Source organism: Camelina sativa, chromosome 8 (genome assembly GCF_030686135.1).
Source record: "Camelina sativa cultivar CO46 ecotype springtype chromosome 8, ASM3068613v1".
Taxonomy (NCBI): domain Eukaryota; kingdom Viridiplantae; phylum Streptophyta; class Magnoliopsida; order Brassicales; family Brassicaceae; genus Camelina; species Camelina sativa.
Genome location: NC_141887.1, coordinates 26,817,908 through 26,840,391, shown reverse-complemented (window position 1 = coordinate 26,840,391; position 22,484 = coordinate 26,817,908). Strand labels below are relative to the sequence as shown.

At 37.0% G+C, this 22,484-nt stretch overlaps 6 protein-coding genes and 2 pseudogenes across 8 annotated transcripts; 6 read left to right on the top strand and 2 right to left on the bottom strand.

Moving 5' to 3' along the window:
- Positions 1–39: 39 nt before the first annotated feature.
- Positions 40–4,759, top strand: LOC104709893 (uncharacterized; annotated as a pseudogene). The gene is made up of 12 exons (XR_015564295.1): positions 40–1,408; positions 1,507–1,641; positions 1,756–1,900; positions 2,042–2,336; positions 2,527–2,767; positions 2,860–3,026; positions 3,110–3,220; positions 3,332–3,383; positions 3,463–3,572; positions 3,657–3,785; positions 3,862–3,951; positions 4,075–4,759. The product of XR_015564295.1 is annotated as an uncharacterized LOC104709893 (transcript).
- Positions 4,760–4,953: 194 nt separating this feature from the next.
- On the top strand, positions 4,954–6,787 carry LOC104708358 (pectinesterase PPME1-like). Its single transcript, XM_010424910.2, has 5 exons — positions 4,954–5,263; positions 5,378–5,653; positions 5,792–5,998; positions 6,097–6,335; positions 6,422–6,787. The coding sequence occupies exons 1-5, from the start codon at positions 5,060–5,062 to the stop codon at positions 6,579–6,581; spliced, it is 1,086 nt and encodes a 361-aa protein (XP_010423212.1). The 5' UTR covers positions 4,954–5,059; the 3' UTR covers positions 6,582–6,787.
- A 948-nt stretch (positions 6,788–7,735) lies between these two features.
- LOC104708357 (putative pectinesterase 49) lies at positions 7,736–9,639 on the top strand. The gene is made up of 5 exons (XM_010424909.2): positions 7,736–8,071; positions 8,188–8,466; positions 8,551–8,754; positions 8,865–9,103; positions 9,308–9,639. The coding sequence occupies exons 1-5, from the start codon at positions 7,865–7,867 to the stop codon at positions 9,465–9,467; spliced, it is 1,089 nt and encodes a 362-aa protein (XP_010423211.1). The 5' UTR covers positions 7,736–7,864; the 3' UTR covers positions 9,468–9,639.
- A 943-nt stretch (positions 9,640–10,582) lies between these two features.
- Positions 10,583–12,442, top strand: LOC104708356 (putative pectinesterase 50). Its single transcript, XM_010424906.2, has 5 exons — positions 10,583–10,896; positions 11,114–11,392; positions 11,495–11,698; positions 11,795–12,033; positions 12,147–12,442. Exons 1-5 carry the CDS (start codon positions 10,693–10,695, stop codon positions 12,304–12,306), a joined length of 1,086 nt encoding a protein of 361 aa, XP_010423208.2. The 5' UTR covers positions 10,583–10,692; the 3' UTR covers positions 12,307–12,442.
- A 2,370-nt stretch (positions 12,443–14,812) lies between these two features.
- On the top strand, positions 14,813–15,540 carry LOC147940511 (E3 ubiquitin-protein ligase AIRP2-like; annotated as a pseudogene). The gene is made up of 2 exons (XR_015564294.1): positions 14,813–15,075; positions 15,213–15,540. The product of XR_015564294.1 is annotated as an E3 ubiquitin-protein ligase AIRP2-like (transcript).
- A 619-nt stretch (positions 15,541–16,159) lies between these two features.
- Positions 16,160–18,549, top strand: LOC104708354 (glutamate dehydrogenase 2). Its single transcript, XM_010424904.3, has 7 exons — positions 16,160–16,652; positions 16,763–16,876; positions 16,988–17,284; positions 17,403–17,519; positions 17,612–17,862; positions 17,953–18,028; positions 18,107–18,549. The coding sequence occupies exons 1-7, from the start codon at positions 16,545–16,547 to the stop codon at positions 18,377–18,379; spliced, it is 1,236 nt and encodes a 411-aa protein (XP_010423206.1). The 5' UTR covers positions 16,160–16,544; the 3' UTR covers positions 18,380–18,549.
- A 19-nt stretch (positions 18,550–18,568) lies between these two features.
- Positions 18,569–19,716, bottom strand: LOC104708355 (cyclin-U4-2-like). The gene is made up of 2 exons (XM_010424905.2): positions 19,293–19,716; positions 18,569–18,988 (listed from the first exon to the last, which is right to left on the bottom strand). The coding sequence occupies exons 1-2, from the start codon at positions 19,661–19,663 to the stop codon at positions 18,679–18,681; spliced, it is 681 nt and encodes a 226-aa protein (XP_010423207.2). The 5' UTR covers positions 19,664–19,716; the 3' UTR covers positions 18,569–18,678.
- Positions 19,717–20,808: 1,092 nt separating this feature from the next.
- LOC104708352 (3-isopropylmalate dehydrogenase 1, chloroplastic-like) lies at positions 20,809–22,334 on the bottom strand. The gene is made up of 6 exons (XM_087463620.1): positions 22,009–22,334; positions 21,786–21,902; positions 21,578–21,685; positions 21,427–21,480; positions 21,182–21,334; positions 20,809–21,112 (listed from the first exon to the last, which is right to left on the bottom strand). The coding sequence occupies exons 2-6, from the start codon at positions 21,867–21,869 to the stop codon at positions 21,011–21,013; spliced, it is 501 nt and encodes a 166-aa protein (XP_087319746.1). The 5' UTR covers positions 21,870–21,902; positions 22,009–22,334; the 3' UTR covers positions 20,809–21,010.
- Between the last annotated feature and the right edge of the window lie 150 nt (positions 22,335–22,484).

The window sequence follows — 22,484 nt, the reverse complement described above, 5'->3', positions numbered from 1 at the left end:
ACAGTCCCCAAAAGCACATCGATTTGGGAGGGAAAGCCAAAATCAGTTTGGGGGAAAGGGTTTTGCTTTCTCTTCAGTTTTTGTTCTTTTTTTTTTCTTTTTTGTGATGTGTAAAGATTTTGATTTTGATTTTGATTTTGCTGAGAGATATGAAACGGCGGCACTGTGAGAAAGTTTTGATTCGTATTCACAATATTGGTACACCATTGGTTTCTGGGTCTTCTGGTTTACCCGTAGAGTTAGTTCAGATTGAATCAGATCGGCCGTACACGATTGGTCGGAGGAGTAGTGGTGATGATAGGTTTTGCGATTTCGTCATTGATAATGGCGGTATTAGTAGAAAGCACTGTCAGATTATATTCGATAGCCAAAGTCGCAAACTTAACGTTTTTGACGGCGTGATTCTCTTGCCTTCGGGTGGTTTTAGTCAAGTTATTGATGAGTTTAGGAGAAGATTAGTTGGTTTTGAGGATTTGGAGGGTTTGAAGTTTAGGGCTTCTTTGAATGGTGTGTATGTTAATCGTGTTAGGGTTGGGAAAGCTAAAGTTCAGGAGATTTGTGTTGGTGATGAGGTATTGTTTGTTTGTGGTAAGGAAGGGTTGTGCAATAAGCATTGTCGAGTTGGGTTTGTGGTTCAGGGGATTGAGTTTGAAGGAAGGGATGCTTTGATTGTTGAAGATAGATGTGCAATGATTGGAGTGTCGGTTTCTTCAGGACATTCTCGAGGAACGTTTTCTAGTGGGAAGAGAAGCAAAAGGGTTTTTGCGCCCATGGAAAACGAGATTAATTCTCAGTTTTGTCCACCTAAAGCTGCTGTTAGCGTTGTTGGTAGGTTGAATTCTCTTGTAAGCTATTGTAGACATATATTAAGCAGTGATGATCCTGTATCTTGCCTTAGGCTATCTTTTATATCAGATTCTGTAAAGGAATGCTCATTCTGTTGTACATCCAAAATGTTAAGGTCAAATGTAGATGTTGTGGCAGATATTAGAGAAGTCAAGAGTGCCGAGACAAATCATGAGATGGGTCATGGTTTGTCCGGTTTAAGGGTGAGGGATGGACTGCTGAGCCCGCAATCACATCTAGGTAGTAGACTTGGTGTGTCAAACTTGATAAGCGAAGTAGAAAATTATGGTGCTGATTGTATTTTTGTCAGTGACAAGACTAAGACTAGGCTTGCGTTTGATGGAGATAAAGAAAACGCTCCCGAGACTAGTTGCACCGGGAAGGAGAAAAGTTTTCAAAGTTCTCTACAAGCACCTGGGAAGAACTTTTATCTAAACCGTCTTCAGTATATTGAACAAAGCTCAACTGGTTGTCAACGGGTGGTGTCCTTGCCTGAACTTCTTCACCCTGTGGAAAGCATTTCACAAATCTTTATTGCTACATTTACAAGTGATGTCTTATGGTATGTCGAAAAGAGTATCTTTTATATTTTCCCTAGAAAAAAATGTATATCGCCATTTGTTCCCCATGCTCAAGAGTCTGACGAAATTGTTATTGCAGGTTTCATACCTGTTGTGAGATACCTAGCCACTTGCCGGTGACTATTGCATGTCACAATGCTGAGAGATGTTGGAGTTCAAACTCTGATGCAAGAACTGCTGCTCCTTTGCCAAATTACCCTCATGTAACTATGGTGTATGTAATACCTGATCATATTTCTGAGAAAAGGAATGACGCATGGTTACATTCTGTTTTTTTTTCCTAATTGAAACTTCGTAACTCTTTTCTAAAGAGTTTTCCTCGTCTTAGGTTTCCACCATTTCCTGAGGAAATTGCATTTGGGAAAGACCGCAAGAACCGTGGCATTGCTTGTCATCACCCGAAGCTGTTTATTTTGCAAAGAGAAGATAGCATCCGTGTAATTATTACATCTGCAAACTTGGTAGCAAGACAGGTAAGAGTGTAGGCCTTAGTTTATAGTAATGTAAGTGAATCACAAGATGAGTCTCAGGCATCATATTGGCTATTATGAGGTTTCAGCTATATTGGGAAGTTGAATCACCTTTCATTTTTTAATGGAGATTTATTATTCCAGTGGGATGACGTGACCAACACAGTTTGGTGGCAAAATTTTCCACGAAGAGCTGACCCTGATATTTTATCCCTTTTCGGACCTTGTCGAAGAAAAACAAATATTGGTTTTAGGTCAGATTTTAGTGCTCAGCTGGCTGGATTTGCTGCATCACTTTTGATTGATGTTCCAAGTCAAGCCCATTGGATTCTCGAGTTCACGAAGTACAACTTTGAAAACTCAGCAGGTCACCTTGTGGCTTCAGTGCCTGGAATTCATTCTTACATCTTATCTTACAGAATCTGTTTGCTCAAATACTGTGAGTAGCTTCATCTTCCATCTTATATGCATGTTTGTCTTTTTAGTATCAAGTGTCAATATCGTCAACTTATTTTGTTCACTTAGTTGTTTTTCTTAAATAATATTGAAAGTTTGATTGCGTCCTGTATATTAGAAAGTTTGGTCAATGCATCTCTGTCTTGACTAATCGTATGATTCTTGTTTCACAGATTTACAGTGAAGAATTTGTGGGATCTGTTGAAGCATCTGTCGTAGGTCTCAGTTACCTTTTCCGCTCTGCCAATGATTCCACAGGAGCACAACTGAAACGACTGGCGTCATATATCTCCAGAACCCGGGAAACTTCTTTCGGAATGTTGGAACTTGTTTTGAGAAGAAATACGAATGTTCCTGCTGACGCGAATGCTGTGAGCGTCCTTGTTTCTAACCCTGATGATGATTCAAGAGACGGTAAGTAGTTTCATTTCAAGTATGACAGATGGTTGTATGTTCTTGACATGAATTTTCATCCTGTGACTCTGTACAAATTTCCTTTTTGACAGATTTTGTCCAACTAGGCTTTTTGCCACGGAATATCGCAAAATGGGTTTCTCCTTTGTGGGATATTGGGTTCTTTAAATTTGTGGGATATGTGTATCGGGATGAAGTCCTTGGAGCTGCTTCTTGTAGGAGCAACCAGAAGGTGCAACTAATGCTACATGTATTACAGGCATGGTACTCTTCATATGCTTATTAGATACTTTGCATAAAAAGACTATGGATACATCTAAAGATCTCTCTTGGCTTTTGCAGGGAGTGGCCATTTCAGATGTGTCAAAGTTGATTCAACCTAATCACGTTGTTGCATTGTCCTCGTTGATCGCTTCAATTCAGAGGTGTACTGGCATTTGGAGGCTACAAGAGGTAAGTTTCATTAGGAACAAAACAAAAAACTCCTGCTTTGAATCCTTTGAGTTTTAACGAGTGTGTATCAGTCTCTAACTGTGTGATCTTCTGTATTGGGTTCCTCGAAAGGTGTTAGGCCGTTACAAGTGGCCAGAATCTCAGGAATCTGATCTCGTCTACAGTAAGTGCATTTTTCTATTATAATGGTAAACAAACACCTTAATAAGGTATTAAGTTTACATATTTTTTCCTTACTATAGGTGCATCCTCGATTGGAGGCTCAGCAACTGCAGGATTTCAAGCTGATTTTTCCTCAGCTGCGGGTAAAAAAGCGTTACAGAATTTTGACTCCCAAGAGTCTGATCCAGAGGTATTGTTTTGTTTAGAAGCACCATTAAAAGCTTTCACCACAAGTCTTGCACATGAAAACGTTTTGTCCAATGTTCTGGATCAGTGGGGATGCTGGAGTAAAAAGGAAGAACGGGAAGCTCCTTCCATTAAAATCATCTTCCCTACCATTGAAAGAGTCAAGAATGGCCATCGTGGTGTCTTGTCTTCAAAATGTCTGCTTTGCTTCTCCGAGGTATTTTACTCACCCAAAGCCTTTTGTCTAGAAATACAAATCTCAAAACTTTGGGTTTTTTTACTATCCTGTGCAGAAAACGTGGCAAAAGTTGAGACATAACAATGTGCTTCACGATGGAGTTCCTAATCCTCAAGATAGAGTTGGACACCCGATGCATATCAAGGTAAGAACAAAGGAGAATTCTGTGTGCGACAATAAAAGAATTTACTAGTTCACAAAAAATTCAAAAACCCAACTCTTATGCACTAGTACGTAGTATAATAATGTCTTTATAAGCTATGATCAGGTGGCTAGGAGACTTTTCACCTCCTCAAGAGGCTCACGGTCTTCTTCTTTTGGTTGGGTTTACTGTGGCTCACATAATTTCAGTGCAGCTGCATGGGGACAGACCATTTCCAAATCCTCCAGAAACAACCAGGACCAGTCCCACAATGCCATCAAACCGGTCAGTAAACTTCGTGTATGCAACTACGAGCTCGGGATTGTATTCGTTTTCCCTCCACCTCATGAAGATATTGACTCATGCGACGGGTCTAAGATCAATGATATTGTGCTGCCGTTTGTTTTACCGGCTCCAAAATATGGATGGAGTGATAAACCGGCTACAGGTTTGGCAATGAAGGAAGCTTTTGCTGAGTTTAGGGAAAGCTCTAGAAGTTTGTGTGGAGAAACTGAAGTTGAGGAGGAAGTGGAAGAAGAAGAAGAAGAGGAAGAAGAAGCTGAAACTGAAGTTGGAGAAAGAGTAGAGTTCGTTGGAGAAGAGGAGAAGGCTTACGCTGAGGCCTTGTGGAGCCAGGTTGAGTCATCCTCCCTCAGCTCCTGACAACTACTTGTGTCGTTTGAGAAAATGACGAATTTACCTTTGTGTGTATGTAATTATTGTTGTTTGCAAGGAAATTAAAATTTGGAGAAAATAATACTCCAAAATCACTTTCTTAATATAGTAAAATAAATTAATTATTTTGATTTATTAATCTAAAGCGGAATGGTTAAGGTTATATATATTTAGCCTTAATTTCTAAAACATTTTAAAATTGAAAAAGCCTCCGGTCTAAATATATCTCAAGAGAAATTATAGCAGGATACAAAAATGGATCACCACAAACAATAATAGCAAACGAAATGAAAGAAAAATATTTCCCCATCTCTTTAACAGTATATATAACCGATGGCCATCTTCCCATCAAATCATCCAAAAAAAGAAAAAAACAAAAAAAAACAAAAAAACTTTTTTTCCATTTTTAATAAAACAAAAAAAAATAAAAAAAATAATGGGATACACAAATGTGTCCATTTTATTAGGCCTGTTGGTGGTCTTTGTTTCACCGGTGGTGTTCGCAGATGATGTGACACCAATCCCAGAGGCCAAACCCCAAGTGGAGCAGTGGTTCAAGGCCAACGTTGGTCCATTGGCTCAACGTAAAGGCTTAGATCCAGCACTCGTCGCTGCTGAGGCTGCTCCACGTATCATCAACGTATGAAAAAAACACTACTACTTCATACTATATTGTCCCCAAACTATCACTCGATCAATCTCGAACAAAATATTTTGATACAAAATTTGAAATTTATATATGTAACGATTGCAGGTGAATCCAAAGGGAGGTGAATTCACAACACTAACCGCCGCAATAAAGAGCGTTCCTGCAGGGAACACAAAGCGGGTGATCATAAAGATAGCTCCTGGTGACTACAAAGAGAAGGTCACTATCGAGAGGAACCAACCCTTCATCACATTGATGGGACAGCCCACTGCCATGCCCGTTATCATCTTCGACGGTACTGCCGCCAAGTATGGAACCGTCGATAGTGCCTCTCTCATTATCTTATCCGACTATTTCATGGCCGTCAACATTGTCGTTAAGGTATATATGAAGTATCCTACGTACTATATACATGTGCCTAGTCAAGGCCCATGAGGCAATGATACTTTCTCATTTTAGGCCAATACATATGCGAGTTTCCCTAGATTTCGAATGACTTGTTTTTTTTTGGATATGTAGAATACTGCCCCGGCGCCAGATGGTAAAACAAAGGGAGCACAAGCCTTATCTATGAGAATCTCAGGAAACTTTGCTGCTTTCTACAACTGCAAATTCTATGGTTTCCAAGACACAATCTGTGACGATACCGGAAACCATTTCTTCAAGGACTGCTACGTCGAAGGGACATTCGATTTCATCTTCGGAAGTGGAACCTCTATGTACTTGGTACACAAACGATACCCTAGATAATCGCATTTCATACATTATAATTTTCTGAATAAATAAAGTCTGAAATCTCTATACGTACATGTTGAATTTAAAAGGGAACACAATTGCACGTGGTCGGAGATGGTATTAGAGTGATCACAGCACACGCAGGTAAGAGCGCAGAAGAGAAGAGCGGATACTCTTTCGTGCACTGCAAGGTGACTGGAGTCGGTGAAGGAATTTATTTGGGAAGAGCATGGATGAGCCACCCTAAGGTTGTCTATGCCTACACCGAGATGACCAGCGTCGTAAACCCAGCCGGATGGCAAGAAAACAAGACCCCCGCTCATGACAAGTAAGTCCAGTTTCATATATTACATAGACACGTTGTGATGACCTAATCGTCTGGTCACTTATGCCGGTTCCATCTAAAAATTACAGGACCGTGTTCTACGGAGAGTACAAGTGTTCAGGACCAGGATCAATCTCAGCCAAGAGAGTTCCATTCATACAAGAGATTGACCCCACCGAAGCTAACCGGTTCCTTTCCCTCGGCTACATCCAAGGATCCAAGTGGCTTCTCCCACCACCCGCATTGTAAACTCTTTAATATTATTAACCTATCAGAACTAAAATTAATATATTTAAAACTATACTTATCCTCACCGAAATATGTATATCGGTTTCATTTTTGCTAATTTTCAATTTCTTTTCTAAAAGTCCTTCTTTCTTTGAATATCATGGAGGAGTTGAGACTTGTGTAATTTTGGTTTCACTATAATAAAAATGGTGCCTCGATTCATAATATACTTTGATACATTTATAAGACATCCTATTATCAATTTTTATTTTTATTTCATGTTTAAAAGATAGAAATTTCAAGATGTGGACGAGCATTAATTATTAGTTACGAACTTACGGTCTTACGGAGATGATTATCAACATAATTATCCAGAAGGATAATTAATGGGTGTGAACTTTTTACCGCAAGCACTTTAATCATAAGAATAAGATCGATTAAAATATAAGAACTGAATGTTTGTCCCGAGTTTTAACGTACAATCACTTTTACCCATCGTAATATAATTGAACCATCATCTCTTTTCATACCGCCATATTTTATCATCTCTAAACCTACCAAAGAAAACGCTTAGCGCCATATCATTTCAATCATATCAATAATTTAATCTACATTTTAATCAATATAAGAAAAAAAATTATACTTTAAATAATGGACACGCATATATAATTGACTACTTGGTAATGTTCCACTCTTTATGTGAAATATATGGAGCAGCTAACCGGTAAATTAAACAGACTCTTTACGTGAAATATATGTAGCATCTAATTAGTCGATAAAACGATTTTGGTACTTTTCCATGAGCCTAGGGAAAGCTCGAGGTTAAATTAACGATGCAGTTTCGGCAATCACGCAATGCCTTTTAATGTTAACAAATGATTTTGACCCGAATCTTTGATCGATCTCTGATTGATTATTATTGAATGTGAATATAATAAATGGAAAGAAATATAATTGAACGGAAAAAAAATATATATATTACTGATTATACAGAAACAAGCTTCTTAATTGAATTCCATATTAATCACACACCAAGTGCACGAGAAATTACTCTTTATCAAAATTCAAAAATTCTTGAAGGAATATAAACCACAAACGAGAATGTCAAAAGGAAGGCGAAAAACCACAAACGAGAATAGCAAAAAGAGATCTATCCGGTCAGACATGGACGATCCGGACAAGTATATAAAAGTCCCTTCAAGGGATTCTTCATCTCTTCCATTCTTAGAAGTAAATAAATAAATAAATATTTTTTTCTTTTCTTTTCTTTTTTATATTTTTAAATAAAATAAAAAATAAAATAAATGATGGGTTACATTTCTCTGTCCCTGATTGCATTACTTGTAGTTTTTGCGCCACCGGTGGTTCTAGCCGACGATATAACTCCGATTCCCGCGGAAAAAGCCCAAGTTGAGCCATGGTTCAAGGCCAACGTTCAACCCTTTCCCGCGAGACGAGGCACACTCGACCCCGATCTCGAAGCTGCTGAAGCATCACCACGTATCATCACCGTAAGTGCATCACATGTTTATTAAATTTATAAGATAATATTCTCGTATTATGAATCCAGCTTTCGTCTTGTGCATTTTTCCATTTCAATCAATGCACACTATTAATTTCAATGCAGGTGAACCAAAAAGGAGGCGGCGATTTTACGTCAGTAAACGCAGCGATCAAGAGCATTCCGGTAGGAAACAAGATCCGTGTGATCATCAAGTTGGCTCCTGGTGTATACAAAGAGAAAGTCACAGTTGACGTAGGCCGACCATTCGTTACATTGCTTGGCAAACCTGGTGCTGAAACCAACTTGACGTTCCATGGAACCTCCGCTAAATACGGCACCGTAGAGAGTGCCACGCTGATCGTCTGGGCCAAATATTTTATGGCAGCCAACTTACACATTTTAGTATGTATACATTCTAAAAACTTAATTAGTAGCTACTATAACACTTAAAGGATTAGTTTGTAATGACTTTTTTTTTCCCTATAGAATACTGCTCCGATGCCGAAACCAGGTACACAAGGACAAGCTCTAGCTATGAGGATCAACGCCGATAAGGCTGCTTTCTACAACTGCAGATTCTATGGTTTTCAGGACACTCTTTGCGACGATAGGGGCAACCATTTCTTTAAGGACTGTTACATTGAAGGAACCTATGATTTTATTTTCGGAAGAGGAGCTTCCTTGTACTTGGTACGTGTATACTTTAATTAGTTCTTCTGATCTGTTTAAATACATTTAATTATTACGCATGGCTGATTAGTGATTACTACGTCGTGTTTTATTTTGTTTTTGATCCATAGAATACGCAATTGCATGCTGTTGGAGATGGATTAAGAGTGATCACAGCACACAATCGACAGAATTCAAACGACCAAAGCGGGTATTCGTTTGTGCATTGCAAGGTTACTGGAGTCGGAACCGGGATCTACTTGGGTAGGGCTTGGATGAGCCACCCTAAGGTCGTATATGCCTACACTGAGATGTCCAGTGTCGTCAACCCATCCGGATGGCAAGAGAACAGGGTGCGCGAGCATGACAAGTAAGTCTATCAATTTCAATCTATATTACGTAAATGTATAGATCCAAAATGATAAGAATTAAGAAACCAACACTAGACACTAGTAGTATATAAGAGATAAAGTTTAATATTTTCATATTTTTAATTTTTAATTTCTCAACTAGATATATTGCGGCAAAATTTTTTTTTGACATTGTATAACATTTTTGACATTATGAATGATAGGACGGTGTTTTATGGAGAATACATGTGCACGGGACCAGGATCACACAAAGCTAAGAGAGTGGCACATACACAAGACATTGACAACAAAGAAGCTAACCATTTCCTTTCCCTCGGCTATATCAAAGGCTCTTCATGGCTTCTCCCTTCTCCCGTTTACTAAACTACACCCCTTCATAACAAAAATTCTATAATTTTCACCCAAAAAAAAAAATGTATATGGTACACAGTTGTACATTTTATTCTCTAAGAAATCCTCTCTTCCTGTTATGATGGAGGAGTAGAGACTTGTGTAGTTTTGGTTTTATTATAATAAAGTCGATTATTGATAAGAACTAGCTAGGACGTTCTGGTTCATTATTTATTGATCTATCAAATCATCAAAATTCGGTTGGTTGTACATCGTTTAAATCATAAACTCTAAACCCTATATATACTATGGATTTGGATGGTAAGGCGATTTAAATCCAATGATGATGCGAATGTGTTATGATTATAGTGTGACGTGACTGATTAATAATATGAATTTATCAATTTTTTGAAACTAATGATAATAATTTGGGGGAAAATTTGTTATATTTTCGGTTGGCTATATTTTATATATTGTAGTTTTAACTATTTAGTTTCAATTGTTGAAGCAAGAACGTGAATTTTTTCACCAAAACATGATTTCACTAAATGCCGAATATGTGATTTTGTAATTTTAGAGATAAACACCATTTGGAATCATATTTGACCTGAAGTAATATTTTTAGTAAAGCATCATAGAATTGGTATTTAATTAAAAATCATAGTATAAAAAAGTTACGGATTTATGTTTTAGGAAGAAAATTATGTAACTTTTTATCCTAATAATGGGCATATCATACACATGGAAACAAAAAAAGTATATACAGTAGTCCTATTAAAAAAGTGTAAAAATCACTTAAAAAACTTTCATTTGACGTAAAGCAAACACCAAAATTTAGCTACCACTGAACTAAGTATTCCTGTCTAGCAAATTTACATTCAAACACAAATTGTTGTTTAAGTCCTTAATTTTGGTAAATTCATAAATAGAAATGCAATAATAGATTTCTTTTTGGAGGAGTCAATATTCAACATGTTAACTTTGCCAACAGTAAATTTTCCTTTTCGTAGATGGCGATAGATAATTACAACAAAATCAAATGCTTCAAGAAATATAAACCACAAACGAGAATAGTAAAAATAAGTTCTGTCCGGTCAGACATCGACAAACAAGACAAGTATAAAAACCCCTTTGATGCTTCTTCATTTATTCCATTCTCAAGGTAAATAAGACTAGTAACGTAGTTTTTTTTTTTTTTTCTTCCCTTTTTCATTATTTTCTTTTATTTTGAAAAATAAATAAAAGAAAATAATAAAAGATGGGTTACATGTCAATGTCCGTGGTTGCATTCCTTGTCTTTTTTGCTTCGCCAGTGGTTCTAGCCACCGATACAGATCCTATTCCAGAAAACAGAGCCCAAATCCCACAATGGTTCCAGAACAACGTTAAACCCTATTCTCAGAGAAAGGGCAAGCTAGACCCCGCCCTCGATGCTGCTGAAGCATCACGACTTATTATCACCGTACTATACTATTCTAATCCCATTCGTTTAATTTTAATTCGATCTTTAAATATATAAAAAAAAAACTCCACCGTTTAAAGAAGGGGTATAGGTTTGAGTATCTTGTTCAGTTTGAGAAACAAAGTAAAAAAAAAAAAAAGAATCTAAAATTTTTGGTTTTAGTTGTGCATGTGTGTGTGCGCGCTAATTCGAATGAAAAATGAAAATTTCATTACAGGTGAATCAAAAAGGAGGAGGAAACTTTAAGACAATAAACGAAGCAATCAAGAGCATTCCTACAGGAAACAAGAACCGTGTGATCATCAAGTTGGCTCCCGGTGTGTACAATGAGAAGGTCACGGTCGACATAGCTCGACCATTCGTTACGTTGCTTGGTCAACTTGGTGCGGAAACGGTCTTGACTTACCACGGGACAGCCGCTAAGTACGGAACCGTAGAGAGTGCAACTCTTATCGTCTGGTCTGATTATTTTCAGGCAGCTAACCTCATCATTAGAGTACGTGAAATATATTCCTTCTATGTAACTACATTACACTAAAGGTTAATTTATTGCTACTAATATAATTTATGTGTACATTTTTTTTATATTATTCTATAGAACACAGCTCCAATGCCGAAACCAGGTTCACAAGGACAAGCTCTAGCTATGAGGATCAACGGAGATAAAGCAGCTTTCTACAGCTGTAAATTCTACGGTTTTCAAGATACTCTCTGCGACGACAAAGGCAACCATTTCTTCAAGGACTGTTACATCGAAGGAACCTATGATTTTATCTTCGGAAGAGGAGCTTCCTTGTACTTGGTAACTTTATTATCTCTTTTAACATGATATAATATGTTATATATATAACACATGATTTTTTGAAAGATACATATATATTTTTATATAAATCAATAGAATACGCAATTGCACGCTGTTGGAGATGGGTTAAGAGTGATCACGGCACAGAGTAGATCAAGTGCGAACGAACAAAACGGATACACGTTCGTGCATTGCAAAGTCACTGGAACAGGAACCGGAATTTATTTGGGTCGGTCTTGGATGAGCCACCCAAAAGTCATCTATGCTTTCACAGAGATGACCAGCGTGGTCAACCCATCTGGCTGGAGGGAGAACTTCAACCGTAAATACGACAAGTACGAAACATTTGATCATATCATCTCATTCACATATATTAACTCAATCAACTACATTTTATAATTCTGATTATAAACTGTGTATTCGATATTGTGCCTTGTGTGGAATACAGGACGGTCTTCTATGGGGAATACAAGTGTTTCGGACCAGGGTCACACGTAGCGAAGAGAGTGCCTTACACCCAAGATATTGACCAAAACGAAGTTAGGCCTTTCATCTCTCTTGGTTACATCAAGGGCTCCACATGGCTACTTCCTGCTCCCAAATACTGATATATTTCTTAAAACAAATTATTGGTTGTGATTTTTTTGTAACCATCGTTTGTCAGCGACATGTTCCCATCGATTAATTTATTTTTTTTTATATTGTTTGAGATATGAATGCGATAAAGATATTTTTGTCTCTCTCTATATAAAGCTATATCCTATATATAGTGCATCCCAAATTTATTCGTTTCGTTATCATCATAGCTCAGAAGTTTGTGGTATTTTTCTCCCTTTAGCAAGTCCTATGAGTCTATAATTTTCCAGAATGACAAAATTAAGATAAATTTTATTCACACACCATTGAGTGATGTATATGTTTGAAGTACAAACAAAGGAAAGAGTCCAATCTGTCCATGATATGTTTTTATTAGAATTTTGTTTTTTATAGCAAAGAAAACGTAAAGACAAAATATATTAGTCATACATTACGCACATTGTCTCGAGTTCATCAATTTTATAGTTCTAGTTGCAAATGTTAACTTATGAATTAGCTAGCTTCGTCTTTCTTTCTTTTTTGTCGGCCTTAGCTTATAGATTAATGTATGAATCAAATAAGAGATGCATGCATATTTTTAAAAACTATTCAATTAATTAAAGACCCAATATGGTCTTCACATAAAGATAACTAAAAGAAACATTGGATATGAACACCGACGAAGCCTCCGAGTAGCCGCGTCACAGCCAGGTCAGCAGAGAGTCGCCATCCAATAACAATGTAAAAAAAAAAAAAAACAGCTTTTCAACGGTTCAGATAGCAACTTCTGCAACGTGTGTTGGTTGGGTCCGGATCGATCGAGTCTGACTAAGATTCCCCGAATCTGGTTCTTACGATTGATGACCATCGGATTTTTTAACGGCTCAGATCGCTTAGAAACCATATTAGTACGACTTCCCGCAGGGAATCACGTCACTTCTTGTGTTTCGCATCTCCTCGTGATAACATTGACGGTCAATATTTTTTCCTTTCACGTTTTGTTGATCATATATAAACAACATATACATACACACACGGTACACCTATTGTTATAAAAGTTTTAAATTGTTTTTTTTGTTGTTGTTGGTCATATTATTCTACAGTATATTCCGATTTATAATTTCACCAAATTATGGCTAGATTTTCGTAAAATGCCCTTTAAATAGTATTTCTTTATATAATATTTGGAGAATGCCCAATCCATTGCACTAGATGCATGTTTCAAACGTGGAGCTTATGTAAGCAGGCTCTGAATGTTTATCCATAATTTGCTGTGTATGATAAGATTATGTTAAATGTATTCCTCAAAATATTAAATGTCTGATAAGTCATACTAGTAAGATAAACAATTTTTGGAAAAAGAGCTATGCAAATAGTAGTATTATTAATCAACATGACGGTAAAAAAGAAAGTCACATAAGAGCATGTGCATCGCACCGTCCTTCGTCCGTCCCACATAATTAAACCAATTAATTTAAATCGAAATCAAATATTTTACGAAGAAACGTTCCTTAAAACGGGACAATTTTTATGCGTCCCTCAACACACGTGGCGGCGTTTGGTCTTCTCTTCTTCTCTAAAGCAAAAAAAAAACAAGATTTGAGAAGAGAAGGAAAGAAGAAGAAGAATGGATTATCGGACTGCGTCTTTTATCGGACTCTCTGTTCTCTACAAGGATTACAAATCGATTGTGATGGGCTGCTCACGAATCGATTTCATAGCCACATATTCGTTAATACTTGGTCGATTTCTCTGTTCTCTGCGTCTTTTTCTTGGTCGCTCACGAATCGATTTCTCAGCAGGTTAGCCAATCGATTCAAAAATTCTGATTATATCCATTTCTTTCGAATTATTTCTTGGGGGCAAGCTATTTCACCGTGAATGTTGTTTCCTAATTGCTGAATCGATAGCATAGTTGTTGATCTGTGTTGGACAAGCTATTTATTGTGTTGCCATTTTAGCTAATTGTGATGGGCTGGTCCTTCGACCATGGAAATGCTTGAGTTTCATAGCCACATATTCGTTAATACTGCACGACATTTTTGAAAATATGCTTTAGAATTAGGTTTTGTGAATCTTGAGTTGCCAAAATTGCTAAGATGAATCTTATAATTGAATTGATGATTGTTTCTTTCAAATCTTACATTTTTGTTTTATCAGAAGAGCTTCCGGGACTTGATTTGCAGACAGGTTCGTTCACATTGAAACAAATCAAACGTGGTACTAATAACTTTGATCCAGAAAACAAGATTGGTGAAGGAGGATTTGGACCGGTTTATAAGGTGATCATGATTGCTTTGGTTTTACACATCTTCACAACTTTCTTTGAGTTTGGATTATAATTAGTGTTAATGTGTTTTGGTTATTAGGGTGTTCTTGCTGATGGAATGACCATCGCCGTGAAGCAGCTTTCATCAAATCTAAGCAAGGAAACAGAGAATTTGTGACTTGTGAAGATCTTTCATAGACTTGTATGAAGAAATGGTTATGTGATTAAAAGGATAGGCACTGATTAGTCTCGAAATTGGTATTTGTGTGGTGTTGACTTGATGCATAATGTTGTTTGAAGAAATGGGTCTATGAATGACTCTATGTGATAAGAAGGATTAGTAAAGTAACTTGATTTGTCTCAAAACTGATTCAGGGCGGCTGAGATTCCAATGGGAAAGAGCGGTGTGCGTCTACAGATGAAATTGGTGTGTAGCAATTTGGCTCCATTCTTCATATTCCTGCTACAATGGATTGATTTCTCATGTCTGCTTCCAAGATATTTTGATTTCTTCTACATCCTCATATACAAGGTTGTCACCATATATACAGTCCTCTGTTTACACAACTTGCCTCTGTGTGTGTGTGTAGATGAGTAGATTCCCTGATAGTTTTTCCCCCTTTTCTCTTGGCTTGTTTGTTTTATAGGTGTCTTCTTTGTCTTGTACAGGTACGGCCTGATGGGCGGTGGAATCTATCCAGGTACGGCCTGACTTCATATCAACTTTGCTGACTTACCAAAGAAAGCATGTGGTATCCGAATCCAAAGTCAGCAGCAGTATGACATTGAAGGCAGCAGATTCATGAATAGCATTGACTTGGAAAGAGAAGACGAATGCGGGATATGCTTAGAGCCATGCACGAAGATGGTGTTGCCCAACTGTTGCCATGCCATGTGCATCAAATGTTACCATACGGGGACTAGACTTACTTCTGTTTCTCCATTTTCTTTACCGTGTTGTGAGTTTGTTGCATTGATTTAGGACTTAACTTGTAAGGAGGATTGATTTGGATTCAAAATATTATTATTTTATATGAGGGACCAAAAACTATGGGACACCAATGCTGATACTAAAAACAAGAAACTTTCAAAATAATAATATTAAATTTGGGAGACCAAAAACTATGGGACACCAATGCCCATGGTCTAACACCTTCCCTAAAAAAAGTCTGTCCCAGCTCCATCCTTGTTGGGGCTCCACGAAACCAGTTATAACAAAAAAAATCGGATTTTTTTTTTGAGAAAACCAATAGTAAATTTTTCTTTTAGTTTGATACAAATCTCCAATTTTGATTATTATAATAAGAACAGAAGAAAAACAAAAAATATTAAAATATTTCTATTAACTTCGTTTTAATATTCTGATAAAATAACATCTGAATTCATTTTAGCAGAGTATATATCAAACGTGAGGGATGATGTTTAGAGGTTGTAATCAAATTCTATTTTGTTTATATGGTCAATAACAGAGACATACACATAGTCTGTTTTATATATATATATATATAGGAAATTTAAACTGGAATATTAATCCCTTTTTTTAATTGGTGACAAAAATACATTTTCCCTCTTTTTAAAGATACATATAAATATGTTTGACTAGAAAAAGATAGATTGACAAAAACAAAAACAAAAGAGTCCCAAATAGAAAAGTAGGGGTAGAAGAGTCATTTGAAAAGGATATGTTTAGTGTCTGGGTCTGACGTAGGATACGTCAAAAATAATATCCAAAAAAAAAAAAAAAATCTCAATCTTCTCTCATTCAAATTACGCTTTCCCCTACAAATACTCAATTCCCTTCTCTTCCCAATTCCTTCACAACAAACCCAAACAATTCTCTTCCCAAGATTTTGTTTTTGTGACCCTCCCCATTTCAATCAATTTGGTAGATTCCTCCGATCATCAGATACAAAAAGTTTCAATTTTTTTTTGAAACCTTTGGATCTTTCGGATCACTTTGGATTTTTGTTTTTGTTTGTTCTTCCTTTTCAAAGTGAAAAGATGAATGCTTTAGCTGCAACGAACAGAAACTTCCGTCATGCATCAAGAATCCTGGGTTTGGATTCCAAGATCGAGAAGAGTCTTATGATCCCCTTTAGAGAGATCAAGGTTTGACTTTTCTTCTTCCCTTTTTTTCTTTTTTTCTTTTGTTGTTTGGGTTTTTTTTTACTACAAATTCGTCTCAAATGTTGGGATTTGGTGATCGATCGATTTCTCAGGTGGAGTGTACGATACCTAAAGACGATGGAACTCTCGTTTCTTACATCGGATTCAGGGTTCAACATGACAATGCTCGTGGTCCCATGAAAGGTGGAATCAGATATCATCCTGAGGTTTGCTAAAAATCTGATCTTTTTTCTTGAATTTGAAAAGCTTTTGGTGCGTTTTAATCTAGGGATCTGGAATTTTTATAAGGGTTTGTTTTGGTTTTTGGTTTTTGAAAGGTTGATCCCGATGAAGTGAACGCGCTGGCTCAGCTCATGACTTGGAAAACTGCTGTTGCTGACATCCCATACGGTGGAGCTAAAGGTGGGATCGGTTGTAGTCCTCGTGACTTGAGTTTGAGTGAGCTTGAGAGACTCACTCGTGTCTTTACCCAGAAGATCCATGATCTCATCGGTATTCACACCGATGTCCCTGCTCCTGACATGGGCACTAACGCTCAAACCATGGCTTGGATTCTTGATGAGTACTCCAAGTTTCATGGTCATTCCCCTGCTGTTGTCACTGGAAAGCCCATTGTTAGTTTCTCATTTTTTTTAACTTGGTTGGATCTCATGGTTTATTATTCCAATGTTTGTTTGTGTGATTACCAAAGTTTTGAGCTTTTTTTGCTGTTGTTGCATCACTTTGGTGTAGGATCTTGGTGGTTCACTAGGTAGGGAAGCTGCCACAGGACGTGGTGTAGTCTTTGCCACCGAAGCTCTTCTTGCTGAGTACGGGAAATCGATTCAGGGCTTGACATTTGTTATTCAGGTAAAATAAACTATGAGCTAATCTCAAGCTTAAATTTTGTATCATATGATGAGGAAGAGAAGTTGAAAAGATTTGTATAAATATGTCAACAGGGTTTTGGGAATGTTGGAACATGGGCGGCGAAGCTGATCCACGAGAAAGGCGGTAAAGTGGTTGCAGTAAGCGACATTACTGGTGCAGTTAGGAACCCTGAAGGTATCGACATCAACGCTCTGCTGAAACACAAAGACGCTACTGGAAGTCTCGTTGATTTCACTGGTGGAGACGCTATGAGTTCAGAAGAACTGCTCATTCATGAGTGCGATGTTCTCATCCCTTGTGCTCTTGGTGGTGTCCTGAACAAGTCAGTACAAAAAAAAACTTCACTCGTAACATCCACCTTAACCATAGAGAATCACTTTCTGATTCTTAAATTTTTCCATATATTGCTCAGGGAAAATGCTGGTGATGTGAAGGCAAAGTTTATAGTAGAGGCTGCAAACCATCCAACCGATCCAGAGGCTGATGAGGTAATGCATCGATAACACATAGAGACCCGTCCCTAAAGCTTCCTAGAATATAATCCTAATCTGTTTGGTTTTGGGCAGATTCTGTCGAAGAAAGGAGTGATTATACTTCCAGATATATACGCAAACGCAGGAGGAGTGACCGTGAGTTACTTTGAGTGGGTGCAGAACATTCAAGGTTTCATGTGGGAAGAGGAGAAAGTGAACTTGGAGCTGCAAAAGTACATGACTCGAGCGTTCCACAACATCAAGACAATGTGCCATACTCATTCCTGCAACCTCCGTATGGGAGCTTTCACTCTTGGAGTTAACCGAGTCGCTAGAGCCACCCAATTACGTGGTTGGGAAGCTTAATTCATCTGAATCCCCCTTATACTCTGTTTCTTTCTCTGTTTTCTCTGTTTTTTTTTTTTGTTTCATTGTTACTGAAATATCATTGAGCTTCCGAAATGGAAAAGGAAACAAAATGGATTTGAAATAAAACTAACAGATTCGAATAAGAGATATTATTGGATTTTATGGTCCTTCACTTCTCAAAGCAAATTGAAACAATCAAAATATATTATTAGAACCAGAAATTAATTTGAAGTTCTCAAAAAAGTTTGTTACATATCCCTTAATAAGGTTTCATATGTTACATATTATAACTTGATCTATGATATTCGAATGTAGCAAACAGCTGTGGTGACTTGACTATTACGATGGATAGATTGTGAATCTTCGTCGTATAAATGCATTAGACGATTCTTATCAAAACTTGTAAGCAAGAAAGAAGGTTCTAAATCCGGAGAGTACACCGTCCTCATAACCGTCTCTCTTTGTAGTGAAGAACAATAGTCGTAGTAAGTAGAACATGTCACATTCAATTTGAATCCGACTCCAAATAAGAAGTCCAGCTCTAATAAGTTCATCTCCTCTGTGGTTATTCCTCCAATTTTTGCATAATATGCATTATTGTAACACCTACATTAGAGATAATATGTTAGAGATAAAATGTTAGAAAAAAAGGGAACTATAAGACTATACGAAGATAATATACACCCGACTCAACTTAAGAGTGTAAAAAATGTTAGTCGGTAGACGATAGACGGCATAACAAGTAACACAACTAGGCCAACATTTTACTAATAGTAGTTTTTAGAATAAAAATATCAAGAAAGAAAAGCTTGCATGCATCAATCCATTAAATTTGATTTTTTTTGTTTGAATAAAAACACTAATCTTAGCGTTAAGAAAAAAAGAAAGATAAAAAGAGAAGGCAACTTACAAGTCATCCATGAACTTGGCAGAGACCAAGACGCTGGAGATAATGAGCCTATGGACATTATAGGAATCAATGGGCAAAAAAGGCTGCTTTTGTATGAACCGATCCAAATATATATACGCGACTACGTAACACGAGTCGCTACAATTTGCGTACTTAAAGATCCTTTCCATATAGCTTCTGATCGATATCGAAGGTTTGGTCAGTGCAGAGAAAGCTGATATCCTCTGTTGTTCCCCGAACGGACGGCTCAGATCGTCGTTCATCTCAGACACCCTTTGTAGGAGAGATGCCATCGCCGTTATCACATTTGGCATAATGATCTCAGCCATCGGTTCTTGATCGTGATACATCTTCTGAATCTGATGAGCCATTGGAGAGAGATGTGTATGTAGTTTTTATTACATGGATTGGACTTGTTTTGTTGTTTGTCTCCTCTCTTGCCTGTCGGTTTGGCTGTGTTTATATAGAAGAAATAATATATTAAATGTTGTATATATTAACACAAGTCATGCTAATGATCATTGGGTTCTCACTTTAAATTCATTAAAAGTTATGATTTTATTTTCTTATCACCAACATGTAATATTCAAAGTTAACTTATTTTGATTTATGGTTTAATTGCAATATATTCTTAGCCCCAACCACTATATTTGGACCCATTTGGCTGGCATATTGGAAACATAATGTTTTAATTTAATTAGATGAATAAAGTCACTAGGTAAGTGTCATTCAATTTATTCTAGCTTTATAGAGAGGAAGGAAGGATATATATAAGATTGAAATATATAAGATTTGATGAAAAGAAGAAAACTAATTGGTATTAGTTGACATAACAATACTCGAATTATTTTTTTCAATTATCCAATGTTCTACGCTGAAGAAAGTTACCTAATATTAAGTTGATAAATATGATTAGAGATACCCAACAATATCGTTAAAATGATGCTACTATATTTAGCGCCACTAAGACAACGCCGTGTGGAGAAGTGACGAGCCAGGAGGAGGACCAAAGGTGACAAACACGTTAAAGAGATAATGAGCAACATGTTGTGAGAATATTCAAAAGATCTGTGTATATTTAAGTTCACTGAATGCTTCTGAAGTCTTTTTCACTTCCTTCTCGTTATTTATTATTAATTGGAGTATTTTAGAAGATTATTATATCACAGTGTTATATATTCTGAATGTGAAATAAATTGATCTTTATACCCTGTATCAATGATGACAACGACGTCGACAACAAAATTGATACCAAATTCAGTATGAGAAGCTTGAAATCTCCCAACTTTGATCCTCCCATGTCTTTAATTAGCTTCTCAATATAATTCATGAATAATAAAAAGATCAATCTCATTGCATAAATCTTATCAGCAAAAGTTTATTTGTAAATGTTAAACCATCTAAGGCTTTTCAATGTGTCACATTTGTACCTGAAATCATTACCAAGAACATTGAAAAAAGTGAACTGCATTTTTCTGATAAAACGAGCACCAAAACATAAATTAGAGGCGAGGTGACACAACAACGTCTAATTTATAATCACTGGAATACATTTACCACGTACAACATCTAGATAAGAAGATCACCATCATAATCATTCTAGATACACACACAAATACACATGCAGTTTATTTTTATTTATCTTCAAACATATAAACAAACATGGTGCTTATTTGAATATCAAACTATAGATTATGCTTTTATTAAAACTTTTGCAGCTAATAAACCAAACTTCCAGTTGAGGCTAAGACTCTATTATCAACTTTGGCATCCAGGGATCTCAGTATCTCCTGCCCCATTCTCTCGCAACCTACCAGTATCTGTCCAGAAAACCAACTCGGTTATCAAATCAATAACCTATGTAACTTTTTCTTGTATTGCTGACTTACAGTTCCATGAGTGTGAATATCACGTGTTCTGAATCCACGATCAAGAACATCGAAAACAGCATCTTCTATCCTCTTTGCAGCATTTTCTTCTTTCAAACCGTATCTTAAAAGCATTACAGCTGATAGAGCACTTGCCAATGGATTCACCGTGTCCTGCAAAAATTACCTCAATATCAACATTCTTAAAATCTCATCCATTTCGCCATGAGCGACAAAAAGGGTATGTATGGTGGTGATGCAACAACCTTCCCATAGTGTTTAGGTGCAGAGCCATGTATAGGTTCAAAGATTCCAAGCCCCTGTATCCCATAATTATATGAGAAAATCAAGAATCTCTTCTCAAACACATACACACACAAAAGGGACTTAGGTATTAGTTTGAATCGTGGTACTCACAGAATCACCAAAGGAAGCAGATGGAAGCAATCCTACACTTCCGGGGATCACAGCCGCAAGATCAGAGAGAATATCACCAAACATAATCCCAGTCAAGATGACATCAAACTGAAACATATATCACAAAGTTTTGTGAGAGTCATCATTCACTAGTCAAAGAGACATCAAGTGAATGACAGTGACACCGCTGCAATAAGAAGAAGATCACCTCTTTTGGGTGGCGAATAAGATCCATTGCAGCGGTGTCAATGAGTAGATGGGTGACTTCAACCTCAGGATACTCTGAGGACATTTTCGTTACTCTTTCCCTCCACAATATCGACCCCTATATAGTTTCAAGAACAAACATTGAATCCTGGATCTAACACACACAAATCTCAATTCAAGATTAGAATTAAACTCCTTTTTAAAAGATAAATAAAGAAGTTAACCTCCAAGACTGAAGCCTTGTCAACAGAGCAAAGTTTACCGCGGCGTTGTTTAGCAATCTCAAATGCCACACGAGCAATACGATCAACCTAAGCAGAATCAGAAACAATCAAAAATACTTTGTTTTCCCCCACAAGAAAGTCAGAAAATCTCATAAACGCATGATAAACAACACTCGAAAAATCAATGGGGACAACAACGGCTACATGCGCAATCATTTCTCCATGACGTAACCAGATATTTCCGGTGGAAGTATCGAGATCAACAACGGACGAAAAAATTGTTGCTGGCTTGCTGCCTAGGCAGCAAGTTGTGTGGTGGTGTGCTTGACTACTAGAATTGAGTTTACATTATTAAGTAGTTCGTGAGGCTAAAATATGGACCCATTACGCATGAATAGGGTAACAGGTAAAGAAAATTTTATCTTATAAACATTTCAATTATAAAAATATTTGATGACTAAAATTGTATGCTAGTA

What these genes read in the sequence shown, in the direction of transcription:
- LOC104708358 (XM_010424910.2), top strand. Translation starts at nt 5,060, where the DNA reads ATGGGATACACAAATGTGTCCATTTTATTAGGCCTGTTGGTGGTCTTT. An exon ending in CTGCTCCACGTATCATCAAC is followed by an intron (nt 5,264 to 5,377) that starts GTATGAAAAAAA and finishes TAACGATTGCAG; the next exon opens with GTGAATCCAAAGGGAGGTGA. An exon ending in AAGACCCCCGCTCATGACAA is followed by an intron (nt 6,336 to 6,421) that starts GTAAGTCCAGTT and finishes TAAAAATTACAG; the next exon opens with GACCGTGTTCTACGGAGAGT.
- LOC104708357 (XM_010424909.2), top strand. Translation starts at nt 7,865, where the DNA reads ATGATGGGTTACATTTCTCTGTCCCTGATTGCATTACTTGTAGTTTTT. An exon ending in CATCACCACGTATCATCACC is followed by an intron (nt 8,072 to 8,187) that starts GTAAGTGCATCA and finishes ATTTCAATGCAG; the next exon opens with GTGAACCAAAAAGGAGGCGG. An exon ending in AGGGTGCGCGAGCATGACAA is followed by an intron (nt 9,104 to 9,307) that starts GTAAGTCTATCA and finishes TATGAATGATAG; the next exon opens with GACGGTGTTTTATGGAGAAT.
- LOC104708356 (XM_010424906.2), top strand. Translation starts at nt 10,693, where the DNA reads ATGGGTTACATGTCAATGTCCGTGGTTGCATTCCTTGTCTTTTTTGCT. An exon ending in CATCACGACTTATTATCACC is followed by an intron (nt 10,897 to 11,113) that starts GTACTATACTAT and finishes ATTTCATTACAG; the next exon opens with GTGAATCAAAAAGGAGGAGG. An exon ending in TTCAACCGTAAATACGACAA is followed by an intron (nt 12,034 to 12,146) that starts GTACGAAACATT and finishes TGTGGAATACAG; the next exon opens with GACGGTCTTCTATGGGGAAT.
- LOC104708354 (XM_010424904.3), top strand. Translation starts at nt 16,545, where the DNA reads ATGAATGCTTTAGCTGCAACGAACAGAAACTTCCGTCATGCATCAAGA. An exon ending in GAATCAGATATCATCCTGAG is followed by an intron (nt 16,877 to 16,987) that starts GTTTGCTAAAAA and finishes GGTTTTTGAAAG; the next exon opens with GTTGATCCCGATGAAGTGAA. An exon ending in CTTGGTGGTGTCCTGAACAA is followed by an intron (nt 17,863 to 17,952) that starts GTCAGTACAAAA and finishes TATATTGCTCAG; the next exon opens with GGAAAATGCTGGTGATGTGA.
- LOC104708355 (XM_010424905.2), bottom strand. Translation starts at nt 19,663, where the DNA reads ATGGCTCATCAGATTCAGAAGATGTATCACGATCAAGAACCGATGGCT. An exon ending in GCCAAGTTCATGGATGACTT is followed by an intron (nt 18,989 to 19,292) that starts GTAAGTTGCCTT and finishes TCTCTAATGTAG; the next exon opens with GTGTTACAATAATGCATATT.
- LOC104708352 (XM_087463620.1), bottom strand. Translation starts at nt 21,869, where the DNA reads ATGTCCTCAGAGTATCCTGAGGTTGAAGTCACCCATCTACTCATTGAC. An exon ending in TTATTCGCCACCCAAAAGAG is followed by an intron (nt 21,686 to 21,785) that starts GTGATCTTCTTC and finishes TATATGTTTCAG; the next exon opens with TTTGATGTCATCTTGACTGG. An exon ending in CACCTAAACACTATGGGAAG is followed by an intron (nt 21,335 to 21,426) that starts GTTGTTGCATCA and finishes TAATTTTTGCAG; the next exon opens with GACACGGTGAATCCATTGGC.